We start from the raw sequence: 18766 nt of genomic DNA on the forward strand, positions 1-18766 counted from the left end.
GGCAGGGCCCAGGGCCCAGGGGAGGGGGGGGCGGGAGGGGAGGGGAAGGCAGGTCCCTGGGAGACACGATGGACAAGTGCTGTGAGAGAAAAGCAAGGACGGTGATATGTCAGGCGCTGACGGGTCGGGGCGGCCTCTGAGGGGGACGTGGCTGGACCTGGGGTGGGTCCGGCTGTGCCGACTGGGAAGAGTCCCCACAGGGCAGGCTGGAGGGCTCACCCTGAGTTTGCAGAAAGCCCTCGAGTACTTTTATATTTTTTAAAAATGTATTTTTATTGATTTCAGAGGAAGGGATGGGAGGCTGGGGGTCAAGCCTGCAACCTGGGAATCGAACCATGACTTCCTGGTTCATAGGTTGATGCTCAACCACTGAGCCAGTCGTCTGGGCTTGAGTACTTTTTTTTCTTAAATGTTTTTACTGATTTTAGAGAGAGGAAGAGAGAAACATCAATGATGAGAGAGGATCATTGATTGGCCCGCAACCTGGGCATGTGCCCTTGATGGAAATCGAACCCAGGACTCTTAAGTCTGCAGGCTGATGCTCTATCCACTGAGTCAAACCGGCTAGGGCTGGGTTTGAGTACTTTTTAAACAGGGAAGCAGCACACAATTCAGCTTGTTTTTAAGAGCCCAGGTGGCTGGCTGTGGGTGTGGGCCAGATGAAGAGCGGATTCGAGTGTGGCAGTGGCGTGGGCTCGAGGGGCAGCGGGAGGGACAGTGGTGTCTTGTGCTGCTGGGGAGACCCGGTGGGGAACTACTTGGGGAGGAAGTGAGTTCTGTTTTGGCCACGTTATTTCTCACCTGTAGGCTGAGGAGCCAGCCTTTCCTGAGGGAAAGTCCCAGCAGGACTCCTCAGACTTAGACCTAAAGGGTGAGGGGGGGAGGCAGGCAGAGTTGGAGCCAAGGTCAGGAGAGGGCTGGAGGGGCAGGAGGAGGTCCAGAGGGAGGACGGGAGGCTGGGATGACTGAGCTGAGAGCCTCTGGCGTGACTGCTGGAACAGCGCTGAGGTGGAGAGAAGGAATCAGGAAGTCCTCACCTTCCTGACCCGCCCGCCCGCCCTGCCCGCGGCTCCTGGAGGGAATTCCTCGAGGCCCCTGTGCCCTGGAGCAGCTGCTTGGTCCTGACGGAGTGGACCTTCCAGGGGAGGCCTGAGCCCCAGGGGGAGAGCTCAAACAGTGGGGGGCGGAGGCTCTGACACTACTGACACCCTCCTGGGTGCATCCCAGGCATTCAGAGGAACCACCCCTCCCCGGCCCTGCCCTCAGCCCTGTAATTACCCGGCCCCAGCCGGCTTGCTCCCATTCCTTGACTTCCAGTGGCTTCGAGGAAAGAGGCGGAAGTCCCTGTGATTAGAGATGACAGTAGGAGACAAAAAGGAGGGACGCCAGCCTCCGGGTTACACGTCAGCATGGCCTTCCAAGCGTGTTTGACTGGTTAGGCTCTGATGGGACTCCTGTGTCACTGGGCTGGCCCTCCCAGAGATGGGCCTCCTCCCCTATAAAGCCTGTTGGGGTTCCCAGGCACCCAGGCTCAGCCCACCCCTGACATTGGGGGCCAGGAGACAGCCATGATGCTCGACTGGAAGCTGCTGGGGATCCTGCTGCTTTGCCTGTACCCCGGAGGTGCGCTGGGAATAGAGGCGGGTGCATTTGGGGTGAGGGGGATGGTCAAGGTGAGAAGAAGACGGCCACTAAGAAGGAGGGGTGAACTGGATGCATAGGGATGAGGTTCTGGGAATTCGCTTGAGGGGCAGAGTTAAAGGGATGGGAGAGGTGCGTGTAGCTCAGAGCGCATGTCTTGCGGGTTGGGAGGTAGCTCCATGTGGCCATTTAGGTCAGAATTCAGGTGTGCGGAGCTGAGGCCTATGTGAAGGAGGGTGGAGGTCACGGGGTGCCACTTGGGGCCAACGTGTAGACCATTTGGGGACTGCAGACCAGCACAGGGGCCATGCCAGTGGGATGACCCAATGAGGGCTGGATGGAGCTTATTGGGGGGGGGGTCCTCTCAGTGTAAAGGTCAAGTTAATGGCTTGGGACAGGGTTTTCATGTCATTTTAAGATCACTTCGGTGTTTTGTGAATGTGTGGGGAGTCATTTCTGAGGTCTGGGGTCCGCTCAGGCTGTGGTCCATCCCAGGCAGGCTGTGTCCCCCGGGCCTGCAGCTGGCTGGGTCTCTGGCCAGCATCACTTCTTACCTTTCTCCTTCCTCCTCTATAGGCATCTCAGGCAGTGGAGACCATCCCCCTCCCCCACCGGCAGAGGCTGGACAGGAGGAGGGCTCCCCAACATTTCCTCAGGGTGCCCCCATCCCCGGTGACCCCTGGCCAGGGGCACCCCCTCTCTTTGAGGACCCTCCACCTCCGGGCCCCAGTCGTCCCTTGAGAGACCCGCCTGAATCTGGAGTCTGGCCACCTAAGCCTCCTAGAACCGATCCCCCTAAACCTCCCCGGCCTGACGACCCCTGGCCAGCAGGACCCCAGCCTCCAGAAAACCCCTGGCCGCCTGCCCCTGAGACGGACCACTGGCCTCAGGAGGAGCCAGACCATGACCTGCCCCGGGAAGAGTACAGATAGACAGACCTCCCAGAGGCCGCCCGAGCCCCTCTCTACTGCTTCCCCTTCCTTCCTCACTCCCTCAATTGCATTCTCAGTCATGAAGGTGCGCTCTCGGCATTTCCTATCCCCTCCTGAGCCATATTTAGCGCCCACATCCCCCCTCTTTTTTCTCTAACAGCATAAGCATATATCCCTACCTCAGTCTAGTCCTCTCTTCTACTTGTGACCCCCCCCACCCCCAACGCCCCTCTGCTGCCACCTGGTGGCTTACACTAGGAACTGTCAGGAGGCAATGATGGTGCTTCTGTGAAATGGAAATAAAAAGCATGTTTTAATTTTGAATTGAGGTTGATTCTTTCCCAATGATGAGGTCCACCCTCACAGCCACCCCCACAGACATTGGAAGTAACTTCAGCTCCTGGCTTGCCATGTGCTCCAGGACGTGGGACTCAGCCACAGGCGGCTGGAAGTGTAAGGGACGAAGGGGTTCAGACCCATGCCGCATCCGGGGACCCTGGTTTTGGAGAACGGAAGCCAAGCTAAGCCTCTCTTCACTAGCTCATAGTTTTTGCAGACCCCTGCCGAGACACGGACGTTCCCAGGGCCATGTACAGGAAGACCAATCAATATTGTTCATCACAATATTTGTAGTTCCTATCAATTGTGTCTTGTTGTAATTGTAATTATAAGCTCACTGCAGAATAACTTTAACACTTGGAGTCTCATGGTCACAGGACATACACTTCAATTTATACACGTATCTTTGTTACAGAGATATACAATAAGGACTTTCCAAAAATACAATAAAATACACAGAAAAAGATACAATGAAAGAATTTCATTAGGATAAAACTCTAGAGGGAAAGTGGAACAGAAAAGAAAAAGAAATGAGTTGAGTCTGCAGACGGCTCAAGGGCTTAGGCCAGGAGAGGGCGCTGATCCACCCAGCTGCGCGAAGACACTTCCCTGGAAAGCATAGGAATTGCAATGTTTAAACTCTTAATGGAAAATGTTAGCTGTTGACTTAAGAATATGTGAGGGGCACATTGCTTTTCAAAGTTCTTTTCCTAAAATTTTTTATTTATTGATTTGAGAGAGAGAAACATTGATTTGTTGTCCCACTTATTTATGATGCATTTGTTGTTTCTTGTATGTGCCCTGACCAGGGATCGAACCTGAAACTTTGGGGTATCAGCAAGCCCGTAGCTCAGTTGGTTAGAGGGTCATCCCAGGCACCAAAGGGTTGCCGGTTTGATCCCCAGTCTGGGCGAGTTAGGGAGGCAACCAATCAATGTTTCTCTTGCACATTTATGTTTCTCTCCCTCTCTAAAATCAATTAAAAAACATATCCTCAGGTGAGTATTAAAAAAATAAAATTCTTTTAGGGAGTATTTGAGCAGGAAAGTTCAAAGGGCAGGGTCCAGAGATCCTAATGACCTGTCAACTGAGGGGCTGACGCGGTGGGGACGGAAGGGGCAAGAAGAAACCGAGGCTGGTGACCTCAGACTTCATGCCGAGGAGCCGGTTTGCTTCTGTGGTAGCTCCCACCAAAACCTGTAAGTGATCAGTTTAAAAACAGCCCTAGATTTAGAGAATAATTTTGGAGCAGACAATTTAATGGGCCCCAAAGTGGTCTGGGTTCACCATTCATTCATTCACTCACTCACTCACTCAGTCATTATCTTATACCCTTACTACGTCCGTCAATGCTGGGTGCCCTGGGAGAGTATAAAGAATAAAAGTATATAGTTTCTAGTCTCAGGAAGCTTAACATTAAACTGGGGGCCCAAGGCTTACATGCAAAGTTACATCCGTCACAGACAGCAGGGATGCATGTAACTACATGACTACATGAGGAAACACAGAAGTACATAATAGCCTTGGCCGTCAACGCCCTGAGTTCCAACGAGACTCAAGGGGAGGGAGCTGAACAGTCAGGCAGGCTTCCTGGGGGAGCACGCCTGGGAAGGGCAGGCTGCGTGTGTGCCTGGGCCTCCAGGGCTCCGCTCTCCGGGGCTGGTCCTGGCTGCCAGGCCGCCTTCCTCTCCCCAGCCAGTCGGATTTCTCCATCCACCCTCCGCCGCCCTCCCAGCCACTGCTTGGGGTGCAGTTGTGCCTGGCCTCCTCCCTCAGCCTCTGGGGAGCAGAGACTGTTCTGCACCCTCCACTGCGACCTGCACCGTTTGGGGGCCTCCTGACCCCAGTGTGCGGCCCCCCTGCGGCTGCCGGGCCTGTGCCAGGCGCAGGGAGTGCTGGGAGCACCTGGAGATGAGTCTCCACTGGCCCCGTCCCCCCAGCCCTAATGGCCGCAGACACGGGCTCTCTACACCCAGTGCTCGGAGCCCAGGCTGCTCTCCGTGAGATTTCGCTTGGCCTCTTTCCGTTCCAGGTCCATGTCCTTGAGACAGGCCAGCCAGTCAGGACAAGCGGAGCAGGGAAACTGAGTCAGAACCGTTTATTAAAAACAGCAAGCAGTTTACAGCCATCAAAAATCAAAAACTCCTGTCTTCCCTGACCGAGGACACTTAAAAGTAAATGGTTTATTCTTCTCCTCAGTCAGAGGGTAAACAGCTTAAATCACTACTCTGGGAGACAGATAGCAGAAATCTAATTAGTGCTATTTCTGCCACCCTCACCCAAGGGCAGACGAAGTTCAGGGAATAAATGTCATATTGGCGAATCAGCATAAAGCTGGTTGAGATCCTCCCCTAAGACCTCCCCTAACACCCAGCCTTAAACCCTCAGGGAAGGACGTGGGCTGCCCTCCCCGGAAGCAAGTCCCCTACCCCCAGCGCGCATCTCTCTAAGGGTCCGCAAGAGGTTTGCAACCAGGGGAGCAATGGGCGGTGGCAGCTGTCCGGGGCTAACCCCCGAGCCTGTCTCCAAGGCCCCTCTCCCTCCACTTATCAGTGAGCAAGCAGCCCAGCCTGGGCTCTCCTGTTGCTCCTTCTACCCTAGGCCCTTCCTTGTTTCACTGTCCCCAGCGTTAATAAACGTCCTCTCAAAATCATCTTTCCTGCAGGAAGCCAGGAGTTCACACACCACCAGCTGGCCTGTGCCAGGCCCCCTCTGGGCAGGTTCCAGTCTAGTAACATCCTTCCCCCCTCCCCTTCTCCCCACCTCATCACTTTTTAAATTTTATTATTATTTTTTTGTTAATCCTCAAGGACATATTTTGCATTGATTTTTAGAGAGAGTAGAAGAGAGAGGGAGAGACAGAGAAACATTGATGTAAGAGAGACACATCGATTGGTTGCCTCCCGCATGTGCCCCACCAAGTGGGCAATCAAGCCTGCAACCAAGGTACACGCCCTTGACTGGAATCGAACCCAGGCCCCTTCAGTCCTTGGGCCGATGCTCTATCCACTGAGCCAAACCGACTAGGACCCTCCTCACTTTTTATTAATCCCTTTTACTTGAATATTTGTCCTAGGATCTGCTTCTGGTGAATCAACCTAAGACACAAAGTACAGTTCGCTGCAGACCATCAAAGCTACTTTTTCCTGTGCCTGTGCTGTATGGTCACTGTTGTCAATGCCCTACAGATTAAGCTTCCACTTAATTTGCACAATAACTCCATCATTTTCACTATTTTGGAGAAGAGAAACAGGCCATGGAGAGGTACTGTCACGTGAGACCACACAGGGGACAAATGGCAAAATTGAGATTTAAACTCAGATCTGTCCTATGTCAATGTGTCTGGTTTCAACTACTACATGTTCCCATCTCTTCATTCATCTGTGTACCCCTGACACAAAATATAGTGCCTTGCCCTGGCTGCTTTGGCTCAGTGGATAGATCGTCGGCCTGCGGACCGAAGGGTCCCGGGTTTGATTCTGGTCAAGGGCATGTATGTACCTCAGGTGTAGGCTCCTCCTGGGCCTGGGCCCTAGTTGGGGCACATGCAGGAGGCAACCAAACGATGTGTTCTCTCACATCAATATTTGTCTTTCCCTCCCTCTTCCACTCTCTCTAAAAATCAATGGAAAAATATCCTTGGGTGAGGATTAAAAACAACAACAACAACAACAACAACAAACAGTGCCTGGGCTTTCAAGGATGTCTAATACATTGTATTAGTCACAGGTCTCCAGAGAAACAGAACCCGTCTATCCTCCTCTATCCTATCTAATAAAAGAGAAACATGGTAATTAGCATACGACCGCTACCCTTCCCATTGGCTAATCAGGGCAATATGCAAATTAACTGCCAGCCAAGATGGCGGCCGACAGCCAGGCAGCGGGAAGCGAACATGAGGCTTGCTTGCTTCAGTGACAGAGGACTCCAACGTTCCCCGCCTGCCTTGCCGGCCTCTGAGCTGGCAGTTTGAAACATTGTAACAAATATAGAAGCTAAACAAAACCCCAGAAACCAGCTTTCAGCCAGCCGGGATCTCAGAGCTGGAGTTGAAACAGTGTTTCGATTATAGAACCGAAACAAACCAGATACCTGCTTTCAGCAGCGGAAGCCTCAGAGCTAGAGCCAGAGCTAAAGCTGGCCCAGAATAAAAAAGAAAAAAAGGAGCGGTTGGGAGCTTCAGTCAACCGCCAGCCTGAAAGCAGCCCTCAGCCCCTCACCCAGACTGGCCAGGCACCCCAGTGGGGACCCCCACCCTGAAGGGTGTGTGACCAGCTGCAAACAGCAATCATCCCCTCATCCAGGCTGGCCAGGCACCCCAGTAGGGACCCCCACCCTGATCCAGGACACCCTTCAGGGCAAACAAGCCAGCCCCCAGGCCTCTATCCTATATAGTAAAAGGGTAATATGCCTCCGAGCACAGGGATCAGCAGAGCCGCGAGGCCTCCTGGCACCAGATCAGGGTGACAGTGGGCAGCGCCCAAACCCGCTGATCGCCCTGCTCTGTGTGTGACAGGGGGCGGGGCCACAACCTCCCTATCCGCCCTGCTCTGTGCCTGATAGGGGGGAGCTCCCCAACCCCCTGATCGGCCCTGCTCTGTGTGTGACAGGGTGCAGCGTCCCAACCCCCTGATCGGCCCTGCTCTGTGTGTGACAGGGGGTGGCGCCCCAACCCTTCCCCCCCACAGGCTCTACTCTGTGTGTGACAGGGTAGAGCCATAACCTCCCCATGGGCCCTGCCCTGAGTGTGAGAGTGGCGGCGCCCCAACCCCCTGATCCATCCTGCTCTGTGTGTGACAGAGGGTGGTGCCCTAACTCCCCTATTGGCCCTACTCTGTGAGTGACAAGGGGGAGCTCCTCAACCTCCTGATTGGCCCTGCTCTGTGCGTGACAGGGGGCAGCGCCCAACCCCCTGATTGGCCCTGCTCTGTGCGTGACAGGGGGCAGTGCCCCAACCCCCTGATCGGCCCTGCTCTGTGCGTGACAGGGTACAGAGCCCCAACCCCCCTGATGGGCCCTGCTCTGTGCGTGACAGGGGGTGGCACCGCAACCTCCCCATCGACCCTGCCTTGAGTGTGACAGGGAGCAGTGCCCCAACCCCCCAATCAGCCCTACCCTGAGAGTGACTGAGGGTGGCATCGCAACCTCCCAATCTGCCCTGCTCTGTGCATGACAGGAGGCAGCGCCCCAACTCCCCAATCAGCCCTGCTCTGAGTCCGACCAGGGGCTGCACCTAGGGATTGGGCCTGCCCTCTGCCACCCAGGAGCAGGCCTAAGCCAACAGGTCGTTATCTCCCGAGGGGTCCCAGACTGTGAGAGGGCACAGGCCGGGCTGAGGGACCCCCTCTTCCCCTCTGGTCGAGGCATCAGGCCTGGGCGGTGGGCAGAGCCAACAATTGGAGGGAGTTGGGGGTCCCCTGCCCAGACCTGATGCCCTGCCCAGACCTGATGCCTGGGCCCTTCTCCCCCAGACCTGCCCCGACAGCCACCTTCTAATTAATTTCCTCTTAATGTGCACGAATCCGTGCACCGGGTCACTAGTAGCATATAACAATGGAGATTCATCGTAGGAATTGGCTGGAGACCATGGAGCTATTATCTGCCATGGGCAAGCTGCACACCAGCACAGCCAGTGCCCTGATGCAGTGGAGTGGGAGCTGGGGAGTGGGTGGTGTAAGACCAGTCGCGGAGGGAGGAGAGGCCAGGGTGCCTGAGGCAGGGTAGGTGGGGCTGGGCGTCCCAGCTACAGGGGGACCTCCAGTTCTCTCTGCCCCTCAGAGATGGGACAACGCCCACCCAAGTTGTCCAGGACGACTCTTCTGAGCTCAGTCCCCCAACTCCGATGCTAATCTCTCCCACCAACTCCCTCACCGTTCTAGCAGCTCTCTGGGTGTCCCACAGCCCAGCTCAGGGGGCGGGGAGGTAACCGTGTGGCGCTGGGTGGCTGCGTTCATTGCTGAATGAATGGTGAGGCTGGGCAGCAGGGAGTAGTAGGAATGGTTAGAGTGAAGGGTTTATAACCTGGAAAAGACGGAGATGTTGTGGGACAGGTAGGTTGGGGAGATCAGGGAGGCACGGGTGCTGGGCGCGGAAGGAGCAGGGAGCGAGCCTGGCCAGGAGGGGCGAAGGCTCAGGGGGCACTGCAGGAAGCGAGATGAAGGGCGTGGGCGCAGGAAACATGACTTTTTCTCTGTTTGCTTGGTGCCCGGCTGTCTGTGCACCCAGGCTGGCAGTTGGCCTCGCTCATTTCTGGTGCCGCCAGGTCCTAGCGCAGCCACACTGTCCCCAGGAGCTCCTGAGGAGAAGGGCCCCACCACTTGTTCCTTCTCCGAGGGCTCTGGGCCAGCGTGCAACATCCATGAAAAGGAGTGTGGACATCTCTGCCCCAGGAGCCTCGGGGCCGCAGCCTCCCTGGTCCGGGTCTCCTAGGACCGCCCAGAGGCTCCCAGCCCAGAACCAGACCCTCCCCTGCCAGCCAGCCTCGCAGGGCCCACCCAAGGCACAGGGCCCAGGGAGGCAAAGAGCCTGAGGAAGGCCACCCGCACGTGTCCCCCTCGGGGCCTTGGGAACCCAGGATCAGGGGAGCTGGGCCCGGTGGGGCCTGGGGGGCTGGGGAGCCCAGCCTCATCCCACTGTCCTCCTCCTGTCCAACCTGCATGAGCCCTGAGAGTGGTTGCCCCCTTCTGCCTGGGGGCTCTCTGTCCTGTGTCCAAGGCCAGGTTCCGGGGGCAGCCTGGGTCTTGGCCACCCACTGTGCCCAGTGAGGCCAAGTCGGGGCTCATCCCAGTCTCTGCTCAGGGTCGGGGTTGGGGTCAGCGTCGGGATCGGGGTCAGGGTCGGGGTCAGGGTTGGGGTCGGGGTCAGCGTCGGGATCGGGGTCAGGGTTGGGGTCAGGGTTGGGGTCGGGGTCAGCGTCGGGATCGGGGTCAGGGTTGGGGTCAGGGTTGGGGTCGGGGTCAGCGTCGGGATCGGGGTCAGGGTTGGGGTCAGGGTTGGGGTCGGGGTTGGGGTCGGGGTCAGGGTCGGGGTCAGGGTCGGGGTCGGGGTCGGGGTCGGGGTCAGGGTCGGGGTCGGGGTCAGGGTCAGGGTCAGCGTCGGGGTCGGGGTCAGCGTTGGGGTCGGGGTCGGGGTCAGGGTCAGGGTCGGGGTTGGGGTCAGGGTTGGGGTCAGGGTTGGGGCAGGGTCGGGGTTGGGGTCAGCGTCGGGATCGGGGTCAGGGTTGGGGTCAGGGTTGGGGTCCGGGTCAGTGTTGGGGTCGGGGTCAGGGTCAGGGTCAGCGTCGGGGTCGGGGTCAGCGTTGGGGTCGGGGTCGGGGTCAGGGTCAGGGTCGGGGTTGGGGTCAGGGTTGGGGTCAGGGTTGGGGCAGGGTCGGGGTTGGGGTCGGGGTCAGGGTCGGGGTCAGTGTCGGGGTCGGGGTCTGGTGGGAAGGCAGGCTCTGATCCGGAGGAAAGGACCGGAGCAGCAAGGCAGGGATGCAGGTGAGGGAGGTGAGAGAGACAAGTGGGAGGGAGGAGGTGACAGTGTTGGAAAGCCATGCAGGGGGTCGATGAGAAGAGGAGCGACCAGAGGAGAGAGGTGCAGGGGGAGGGAACGGGGCACATCCCTGGGTCCCTTCTCCCTGGGAGGGCCTGGTGGGGTTCAGAACGGGGTGGGGGGCTCCCCAAGCCTGGAGGGGATGACCCCCCCACAGGGGTGGCTGGCATATTGGACAGGGCTGCTTGGTGGAGATGCGGCCCGGAGGGCCTCCCAGGAAGAGGGAGATCTTCTCAAGCTGCGACCCGCTGCATGTCGGGGTCCTAGGGGGCACTGTTTTACTGATCACAGCTACTATTTTTCTTTTTTTCTTTATATATTTATTTAATCCGCCCCGAGGATATATTTTTATTGATTTTAGAGAGTGAAACATTCACTGGCTGCTTCCCATTCATGCCCCAACCAGGGATCAAACCCACAGCCTAGGTGTGTGCCTTGACCGGGAATCGAACCCAAAACCTTTTGATGTATGGACAACACTCAGCCAACGTGGCTGGGGTACCGTAATTATTATTACAATAAAGTTTTTATATGAGGACAGCACTTAGCATCTCAGTCTTATTAAAAAAAAATTTTTATTTTATGGATTTTAGAAAGAGAGGAGCCCTAGCTGACTTGGCTCAGTGGCTAGAGGGCCGGCCTGCAGACTGAAGGGTCCCAGGTTCGACTCCAGTCAAGGGCACATGCCCGGGTTGCGGGCGTGCAGGCGGCAGCCAATCAATGATTCTCTCTTGTCATTGATGTTTGTATCTCTCTCTCCCTCTCCCTTTCTCCTTGAAATAATAAAAAAAAATTAAACAAGAAGCTTGCATTTAAAAGAAAATAGGAAGGGGAAGGGAGAGGGATGGAGAGTTAGAAACATCAATGAGAGAGAAACATCAGTCGCTGCCTCCTGCACACCCCACACTGGGGACGGAGCCCGCAACCTGGCGTGTGCCCTGACTGGGAATGGAACCAGAACCTTTTGGTTCATGGGTCACACTTAACCACTGAGCACCACCTGCCAGGCCATTGTTGTTATTTTTATATCTCTATTTTTTTAAATCTTTAAATTCTTTATTAGTTAAGGAATTACAAATGTGTCCTCATTCCCCCCCATTAATCCCCATCCTCCCCCCCGACTCATGCTCTCATCCTATATCTCTATTTTAATTAGACCTCCTCCTACTGACAAGTGGATGGCCAAATAAGTATTTATCTCCTCAAATGCCCTATTCCTGGGAGGGGTCAACCCTGACGCTCTGTGAATTTATATGAGTTTTTTTTTTTTTTGGCCAGACGGATGACATATGCCAGGAAACGGGACCCCAAAAGGCCCGGAGAATAAGTTACAGTTTTTTTTCTGCACTTGAGGTTGAGGAGGACTCCAGGAGGCTGGCGGGGCAGCGCCCGAGCCAGGAGAGCTGGGATGTTGCTTTCTTACTACTTCGAGGGTATCGCTGCATTGCAGTGTGCCGGCCAAATGCTCAGGGGCCCTGGGCCCGAGGCCTCCCCCACGCCCCGCCCAGTCAGGAGTCTAGGAGTCCTTGCAGCACCCCTTTTCGTCCTCGAAGGGAAGAAGGAAGCCTGGAGGCCTGGCTGACCCTCACTGACCTCCACGCCGTGGCAAGGAGCTCACTGGGAATGGGAAGGAAACAATTCCGAAGGAGAGAGAAAGGGGCTATTGCTGGCTGCTTCCGGGGTTCAGAAAGCCCCAGTTCGGGACGCCACTTATTGTTGGCGTCTTGTCCCACCTCGGGCGTCCATTTATGCCGGGGTTCTTGTCCCGCATCAAGAAGGGCTCAGGAATCTGGAAAAGGCGCTGCGTCTAGATGACATAGGAATCCAGAGACTAATAAAGAGTCCGGAGACAAGATATAATTGTGAAAGTCACTGGGGGTCAGAGGACCTTCAGCTAAAGGAACTGAAGACCCTCCTTGTCTAGGACCCTTGTTTTTATTAACACAATTTGTCCGAAGGCAAGGTGGAGATAATACACTTCAAAGGGTAAGGCTTCAAAGGGCACAGAAGCATGGTCAGTTTGGGGGATAGCCTACGGCTGTTCAGGTGTTTGGCCAGTAGGAGGCAATACCATGTAGATTAAGATGCCCTTTAGCTGTCTGGCAGCCACAATCAGTCTCCTATTCAGGTTTGGGGAAATGCCTTCAGCCATTCCCAGCAGGTGACTACATGTGTGATAACCCTGTTGAGTGCCCAAGTCTCATCAACCTTTTGATGAAACTCTAGAAATTACGACCTGCTGGAACTGGTTCCCGGCAGCTGACCCCGAGGCCCAGGAAGGGTCAGGGTGCTCGCTCTTTTCTTGAATTTCCACAACGTGATGTGGGTTTCCATGCCCCCTCTCCTTGTACCGTGTGCACTGCTTGAGGCAGGCAGCCTTGTCTGCGGCGTGTGCCTCACTTCTCTCCCGGCCCGGCCAGAAGTGCCCATCAAGCTGCCTGGCCCGCTTCACGGACGAGGAAGCGACTGTGAGGGAGGGACAGGGCTGGCCTGCACACAGCACACGCCGCGTCAGGCCTGGCTGCTGGGCTCCAAACAGTTCTCCCAGCGTCACACAGCAGGTGGGCGCGTGGGAAAGAGAAGGATGGATGGGCAAGAGGATGAGGTAATTGGAGATTTTAATACCTATCCACAGGCCTCGGATTGGCACCCACTGCCGTTCTTAGCTGGGAGGAGACAGTGGGACTGGATGGGAGGATGAGCCGCGGACCCACCGCAATTCTCCACGCGGGTAGACGGCGCTCGCTCCATCCGCTGCGGCTGACCGCGCCGCATGGCGGTGGGGACGCTGTGCCTCTGTGTCAGCCTGGAGTCGGGGAGGTGAGTGAGAGAACAGGGCTTCGGGCTTGGACGGCAGCAGCTCACTCCCTGGACATGTGGTCAAATGCATGGCCGGGAAGGAAGCGCCTAGACGGAGCGTCGTGTGTGAGCTGAAGAGGGAGCGGACTTAGCTTGAGCAGCTGGGCACAGCCTCGGCCTTCGGCAGGCGCGTGTGACCGGGTGGGAGACACGGTTGTCTGCTCTGCCCAGCCCCTCCGGTGTGCCCTGGCTGCCACAGTACTGAGCCGGTGCTGTGTGGGGTGCCGGCCACGGCAACGCCCCAGGAAGCAGTTTCAGCCCCCCCACCCCAGGAGCTCTGTCTAGGGAGGAAACAAACACGGTGATAAACTGACAATGAGGCACCGGAGGCAGGAACGGGGCGCCAGGGGGGTGGGGTGGGGGGTCCTAACTGTGCCGATTGCACGTTTCAAATTCGCCGACCAGAGGCTGTGCTGTGAACCAGAGCTCTCACGGCACCGCTTCGCCCGCTAATCGTCAATGCAGGGCCTGGCACTGGCTCAAAAGCCTTCGTGACTTAAACCAAACTCCCCATGTTTCTTCCCCCACAGCCTCGGAGCACAGCGTCCCAGCTCTGCCTCTTGCAGCACGGCCTCGGCTCCGTGACGGGCAGACGGGCAGCAGCGAGGCATCCTCCGGGCGCCTGGGAGGGGGGTGTCTCCTCACTCCTGCCTAACTCGCCACGCTGAGCTCGGCTCCCTGACGTGCTGCACCCCCGGGGGGCGGCCCGAGGCTCCGAGTGGTGGCTCTTGGCCTCTAACCTCAGCTGCCCGGCCTCCCTCAGCGCCAGGCTGACCCTCTAGGGCAGTGGTTCTCAACCTTCCTAACGCCGCGACCCTTTCATACAGTTCCTCACGTTGTGGTGACCCCCAACCATAACATTATTTTCGTTGCTGCTTCATAACTGTAATGTTGCTGCTGTTATGAATCGTCATGTAAATATCTGATATGCAGGATGGTCTTAGGCGACCCCTGTGAAAGGGTCGTTCGACCGCCAAAGGGGTCGTGACCCACAGGTTGAGAACCGCTGCTCTAGGGTGTGTCAGGCACACCGATGACGCAGCTCCAGGGCCTCAGGAAAACTCCGGCCCCAGCTGCCGCCCGCGATCCTGATCCCGTCTTTCCTGGTTCACTGCGCTGCTCCCGCCGAGCACGGGCTGCACAGAGGAGGCCGTGCAGCTCAGCTGCCCGCGCGGGACGGAGGGCGCAGGGGGTGTGCGCACGGTGCCAGGTCCGCAGTCGGCGGTGAGGAAAGACGGCCGAGGAGAAGGAGACTCTGCTGGTCCCGGAGGAGAGGAAACCTGAGGCTCCAGGAGGAGGCGCCCCGTGGGAGGGGGTGGAGCTAACCCCTCACTGGTGCCACCTGCCACCTGCAGCTTCCGCCGCCCGGGGGCAGTGCCCACCCCTGTCCACTGTCCTGGGGGAGGGGCAGTGCCCACCCCTGTCCACTGTCCTGGGGGAGGGGCAGTGCCCACCCCTGTCCACTGTCCTGGGGGAGGGGCAGTGCCCACCCCTGTCCACTGTCCTGGGGGAGGGGCAGTGCCCACCCCCCTGTCCACTGACCTGGGTCTAAGAGCTGGGCATGCGGCCCAGGCAGCAGGATCGGCGTGTCCTGGCCCTTGTGCAGGTGCTGAACACACCGGGCAGGAGGCACTCCCTGCCTGCGAGGGGCTCTCAGCTGGAGCATTCAGACGGGACAGGAGAGAGGCTGGGCCTACAAGGTCTCGTCCCCGGAACTCCGAGGCGCTTTCCCTCGCTGTCCTCCCTGTGTGTCTGTCCTCCCTGCGGGTCTGTCCTCCCTGCGGGTCTGTCCTTCCTGTGTGTCTGTCCTCCCTGTGTGTCTGTCCTCCCTGCGGGTCTGTCCTCCCTTCGGGCCTGCCCTCCCTGCGGGTCTGTCCTCCCTGTGTGTCTGTCCTCCCTGCGGGTCTGCTCTCCCTGCGGGTCTGTCCTTCCTGTGTGTCTGTCCTCCCTGTGTGTCTGTCCTCCCTGCGGGTCTGCTCTCCCTGCGGGTCTGTCCTTCCTGTGTGTCTGTCCTCCCTGTGTGTCTGTCCTCCCTGTGGGTCTGTCCTCCCTGTGTGTCTGCCCTCCCTGTGGGTCTGTCCTCCCTGTGTGTCTGTCCTCCCTGTGTGTCTGCCCTCCCTGCGGGTCTGTCCTCCCTGTGTGTCTGTCCTCCCTGTGTGTCTGTCCTCCCTGCGGGTCTGTCCTCCCTGTGTGTCTGTCCTCCCTGCGGGTCTGTCCTCCCCGCGGGTCTGTCCTCCCTGTGTGTCTGCCCTCCCTGTGTGTCTGTCCTCCCTGTGTGTCTGCCCTCCCTGTGTGTCTGCCCTCCCTGTGTGTCTGTCCTCCCTGCGGGTCTGTCCTCCCTGCGGGTCTGCCCTCCCTGTGTGTCTGTCCTCCCTGCGGGTCTGTCCTCCCTGTGTGTCTGCCCTCCCTGCGGGTCTGTCCTCCCCGCGGGTCTGTCCTCCCTGCGGGTCTGTCCTCCCTGTGTGTCTGCCCTCCCTGTGTGTCTGTCCTCCCTGCGGGTCTGTCCTCCCTGCGGGTCTGTCCTCCCTGTGTGTCTGTCCTCCCTGCGGGTCTGTCCTCCCTGTGTGTCTGTCCTCCCTGCGGGTCTGTCCTCCCTGTTTGTCTGTCCTCCCTGCGGGTCTGTCCTCCCTGTGTGTCTGTCCTCCCTGCGGGTCTGTCCTCCCTGCGGGTCTGCTCTCCCTGCAGGTCTGTCCTCCCTGTGGGTCTGTCCTCCCTGTGGGTCTGCCCTCCCTGCGGGTCTGCCCTCCCTGTGTGTCTGTTCTCCCTGCGGGTCTGCCCTCCCTGTGTGTCTGTCCTCCCTGCGGGTCTGTCCTCCCTGTGTGTCTGCCCTCCCTGTGTGTCTGTCCTCCCTGCGGGTCTGTCCTCCCTGCGGGTCTGTCCTCCCTGTGTGTCTGTCCTCCCTGCGGGTCTGTCCTCCCTGTGTGTCTGCCCTCCCTGCGGGTCTGTCCTCCCTGTGTGTCTGTCCTCCCTGTGGGTCTGTCCTCCCTGTGGATCTGCCCTCCCTGTGGGTCTGTCCTCCCTGTGTGTCTGCCATCCCTGCGGGTCTGTCCAGATGTCGCCCTGGCGTCCCTCTCACCCTTTCCTGCTCAGCTCTGGGCATTGGGGAAAGAGTGGGTCCCTAATTCTGGGTGACGAATAACAATAAAAAGCATTACTGGCCGCAGTGGAAAGAGTGACTAAGCGGTGAGCATACTGAGCACATGCTGGGCGCGGGTTCCCTGGCGCACAGGCCACGGGCAGGAAGAGGAAAATATTATTGTTACCCTGAGAGCTAATCACAGCCTCCATACTCACGGCCTCACAAGACAAGAGAGCTGGTGGCCACATCAGGTGTGACTTAGAGCATGAAGTCTTGGGCCCGGGAGGATGCTGCCACTCAGCTGACTCCCGGAGGTTTGCAGGAAGGGGGCAGGGAGAGTGGAGGTGGTGGGCAGAGCCCCGCCTCTGGAATTCTCCTTTTTAGGGATTCAGAGCCTGAAGACGCCCGCTCTGACCCCAGGCCCCACTCCCAGGTCCCAGTTGCAGTGCCCAGGCCCCTCTCAGGGTGCCCGCGGGCTGTGAGTGTGAGAGGGTGTGGGCAGGGCACAGGGAGCACACTGTGGAGGCTGAGCAGGCCCCCTCCCCGGAGGGCGGCCCTAGAGGACAGAGTGATGGAGGGGGCGAGTGGAGGAGGAGGAGGGTAGCGCTGAGCAGAGACCACACCAGAGCCGTGGCCCTCAGCTCGGGCCTCGCGTTGTGCCGGGTGGGACTCCCTACAGCATCACCCGGACCTCGGAACGGAAGCACACGCACTGCCCCCTCTCCCAGCGCCGGGACGGGATGCACTGCCTCTCGGGGACCAGAGCGCAGTGGGGAGAAGAGGCTCAGGGCTGTCACTGGGAGCAGAGGCGGGCAGGGGGTCCGCGGGCACAGGAGTGGCTCTGGGTCAGGGCCGGACCGGAGCCTGCTGCCCACCGGTGGGCTCTGCCCGAGGAGGTGGGGGAAGGGAGGCCTGGACGTGGCACCCAGTGCCGCTGTGGCTAAGTGCTGGGAGTCCCGTGGACGTGGCACCCAGTGCCGCTGTGGCTAAGTGCTGGGAGTCCCGTGGACGTGGCACCCAGTGCCGCTGTGGCTAAGTGCTGGGAGTCCCGTGGACGTGGCACCCAGTGCTTCTGTGGCTAAGTGCTGGGAGTCCCGTGGACGTGGCACCCAGTGCCTCTGTGGCTAAGTGCTGGGAGTCCCGTGGACGTGGCACCCAGTGCCTCTGTGGCTAAGTGCTGAGAGTCCCGTGGACGTGGCACCCAGTGACTCTGTGGCTAAGTGCTGGGAGTCCCGTGGACGTGGCACCCAGTGCCTCTGTGGCTAAGTGCTGGGAGTCCCGTGGACAGCCGCATGCTGTGCCCACTGCCATGGACCCTGCAGGCCAGGCCAATGGTTTTGGTCCCACTTTGAGGACCCGTGGGGGCTGACAGATAAGTCTACTTGCGAAGAGAGGGCAGGGGGGTCAGGCCAGGAAGACATGGACCCCGCCCGTGTCCTCTACGTGGAAAGCATCACGCCGGTGGAGGGAGAGCCCGCGTGGGTGAACTCAGCCATCGTGGCAGGCCTGGGCTAGAGCCCACCGCACAGACCAGCAGGACCCCGCCCCAAGGCTCCTCCCCTGTGTTCTGGTCAGAGAGGGGCCAGGTGGAGAGCCAGGCCGCAGCTCCATGGGAGGGGACAGAGAGCGGGAGAGGGAGCCCCCAGTGGGGTGACCGGTGAGGGAGATGCTGAAGAGGGAGTGCGCTGGGCTGGTGCGGAGCAGGCAGGGGTGGCCCTCGGTCTGGGTCCTCTCCGCTTCTCCCCGGTACAAAGTAGCCCCTCTTCTGGCCCCTCCTCTTCCTGTCCCTGTCTCTCCTCCCCTCTCGTCTCCGGCTTAAGCCTTCGGTCTGCCAAGGGCTGCGTGCCTGTCCTGCTTTCAGGCCTGGACATAGTGCAGAGGAGAGAAGCACTCGATGGGCCCCGGGCGGACAGGCGCCGCTGTGCCGGGAACCTGCGCATCCCCACAGGCCTGAGGGCTCCCCGCGGCCTGGCCCACCACGATGGATGTCATGGTGTCAGTGTGGAGGGGCCAGCTGCCTGGGCTTGGAGTCCAGAGGCTTGGGTTTGAGTTCTTTCCAAGCTCTTTTGCTGGTTGCCAGCTGGTCTGGGCAGATCATTTAAACTCAGTTTCCTCATCTATGAAAAGGGGGAAGAAAAGTATTTACCCTGCAGGGCTGTGGTGAGGGTCAAGCCCAGAGCCCTCAGGCCCCGGAGGGTGCTTGGGCCAGGCCCTCCCCTGCTCGGAGCCTCCCCCTCCCCCTGCCCTGTGGTCACAGGCCACCTGCGGGGCTGGGCGCAGCCTTCCCTCCCAGCCACTCACTGCTCCTCCCCTCTCGAACCAGCTTCTTCTAAATGCGCCTTCAGCCCGCAGGCTCCCTGCCCTCTCTTCACTCCTCCAGGCT

General features: G+C 58.7%; 1 protein-coding gene across 1 annotated transcript; it reads left to right on the forward strand.

Moving 5' to 3' along the window:
* The first annotated feature begins 1112 nt into the window (after nt 1-1112).
* On the forward strand, nt 1113-2850 carry PSORS1C2 (psoriasis susceptibility 1 candidate 2). Its single transcript, XM_070418993.1, has 2 exons — nt 1113-1623; nt 2218-2850. The coding sequence occupies exons 1-2, from the start codon at nt 1569-1571 to the stop codon at nt 2571-2573; spliced, it is 411 nt and encodes a 136-aa protein (XP_070275094.1). The 5' UTR covers nt 1113-1568; the 3' UTR covers nt 2574-2850.
* The last annotated feature ends 15916 nt before the right edge of the window (nt 2851-18766 follow it).

This window comes from Myotis yumanensis, unplaced genomic scaffold, assembly GCF_028538775.1.
Source record: "Myotis yumanensis isolate MYYU_CA2020_CCGP unplaced genomic scaffold, mMyoYum1.0.hap1 SCAF_6, whole genome shotgun sequence".
Taxonomy (NCBI): domain Eukaryota; kingdom Metazoa; phylum Chordata; class Mammalia; order Chiroptera; family Vespertilionidae; genus Myotis; species Myotis yumanensis.

What these genes read in the sequence shown, in the direction of transcription:
- PSORS1C2 (XM_070418993.1), top strand. Translation starts at nt 1,569, where the DNA reads ATGATGCTCGACTGGAAGCTGCTGGGGATCCTGCTGCTTTGCCTGTAC. An exon ending in GCTTTGCCTGTACCCCGGAG is followed by an intron (nt 1,624 to 2,217) that starts GTGCGCTGGGAA and finishes CCTCCTCTATAG; the next exon opens with GCATCTCAGGCAGTGGAGAC.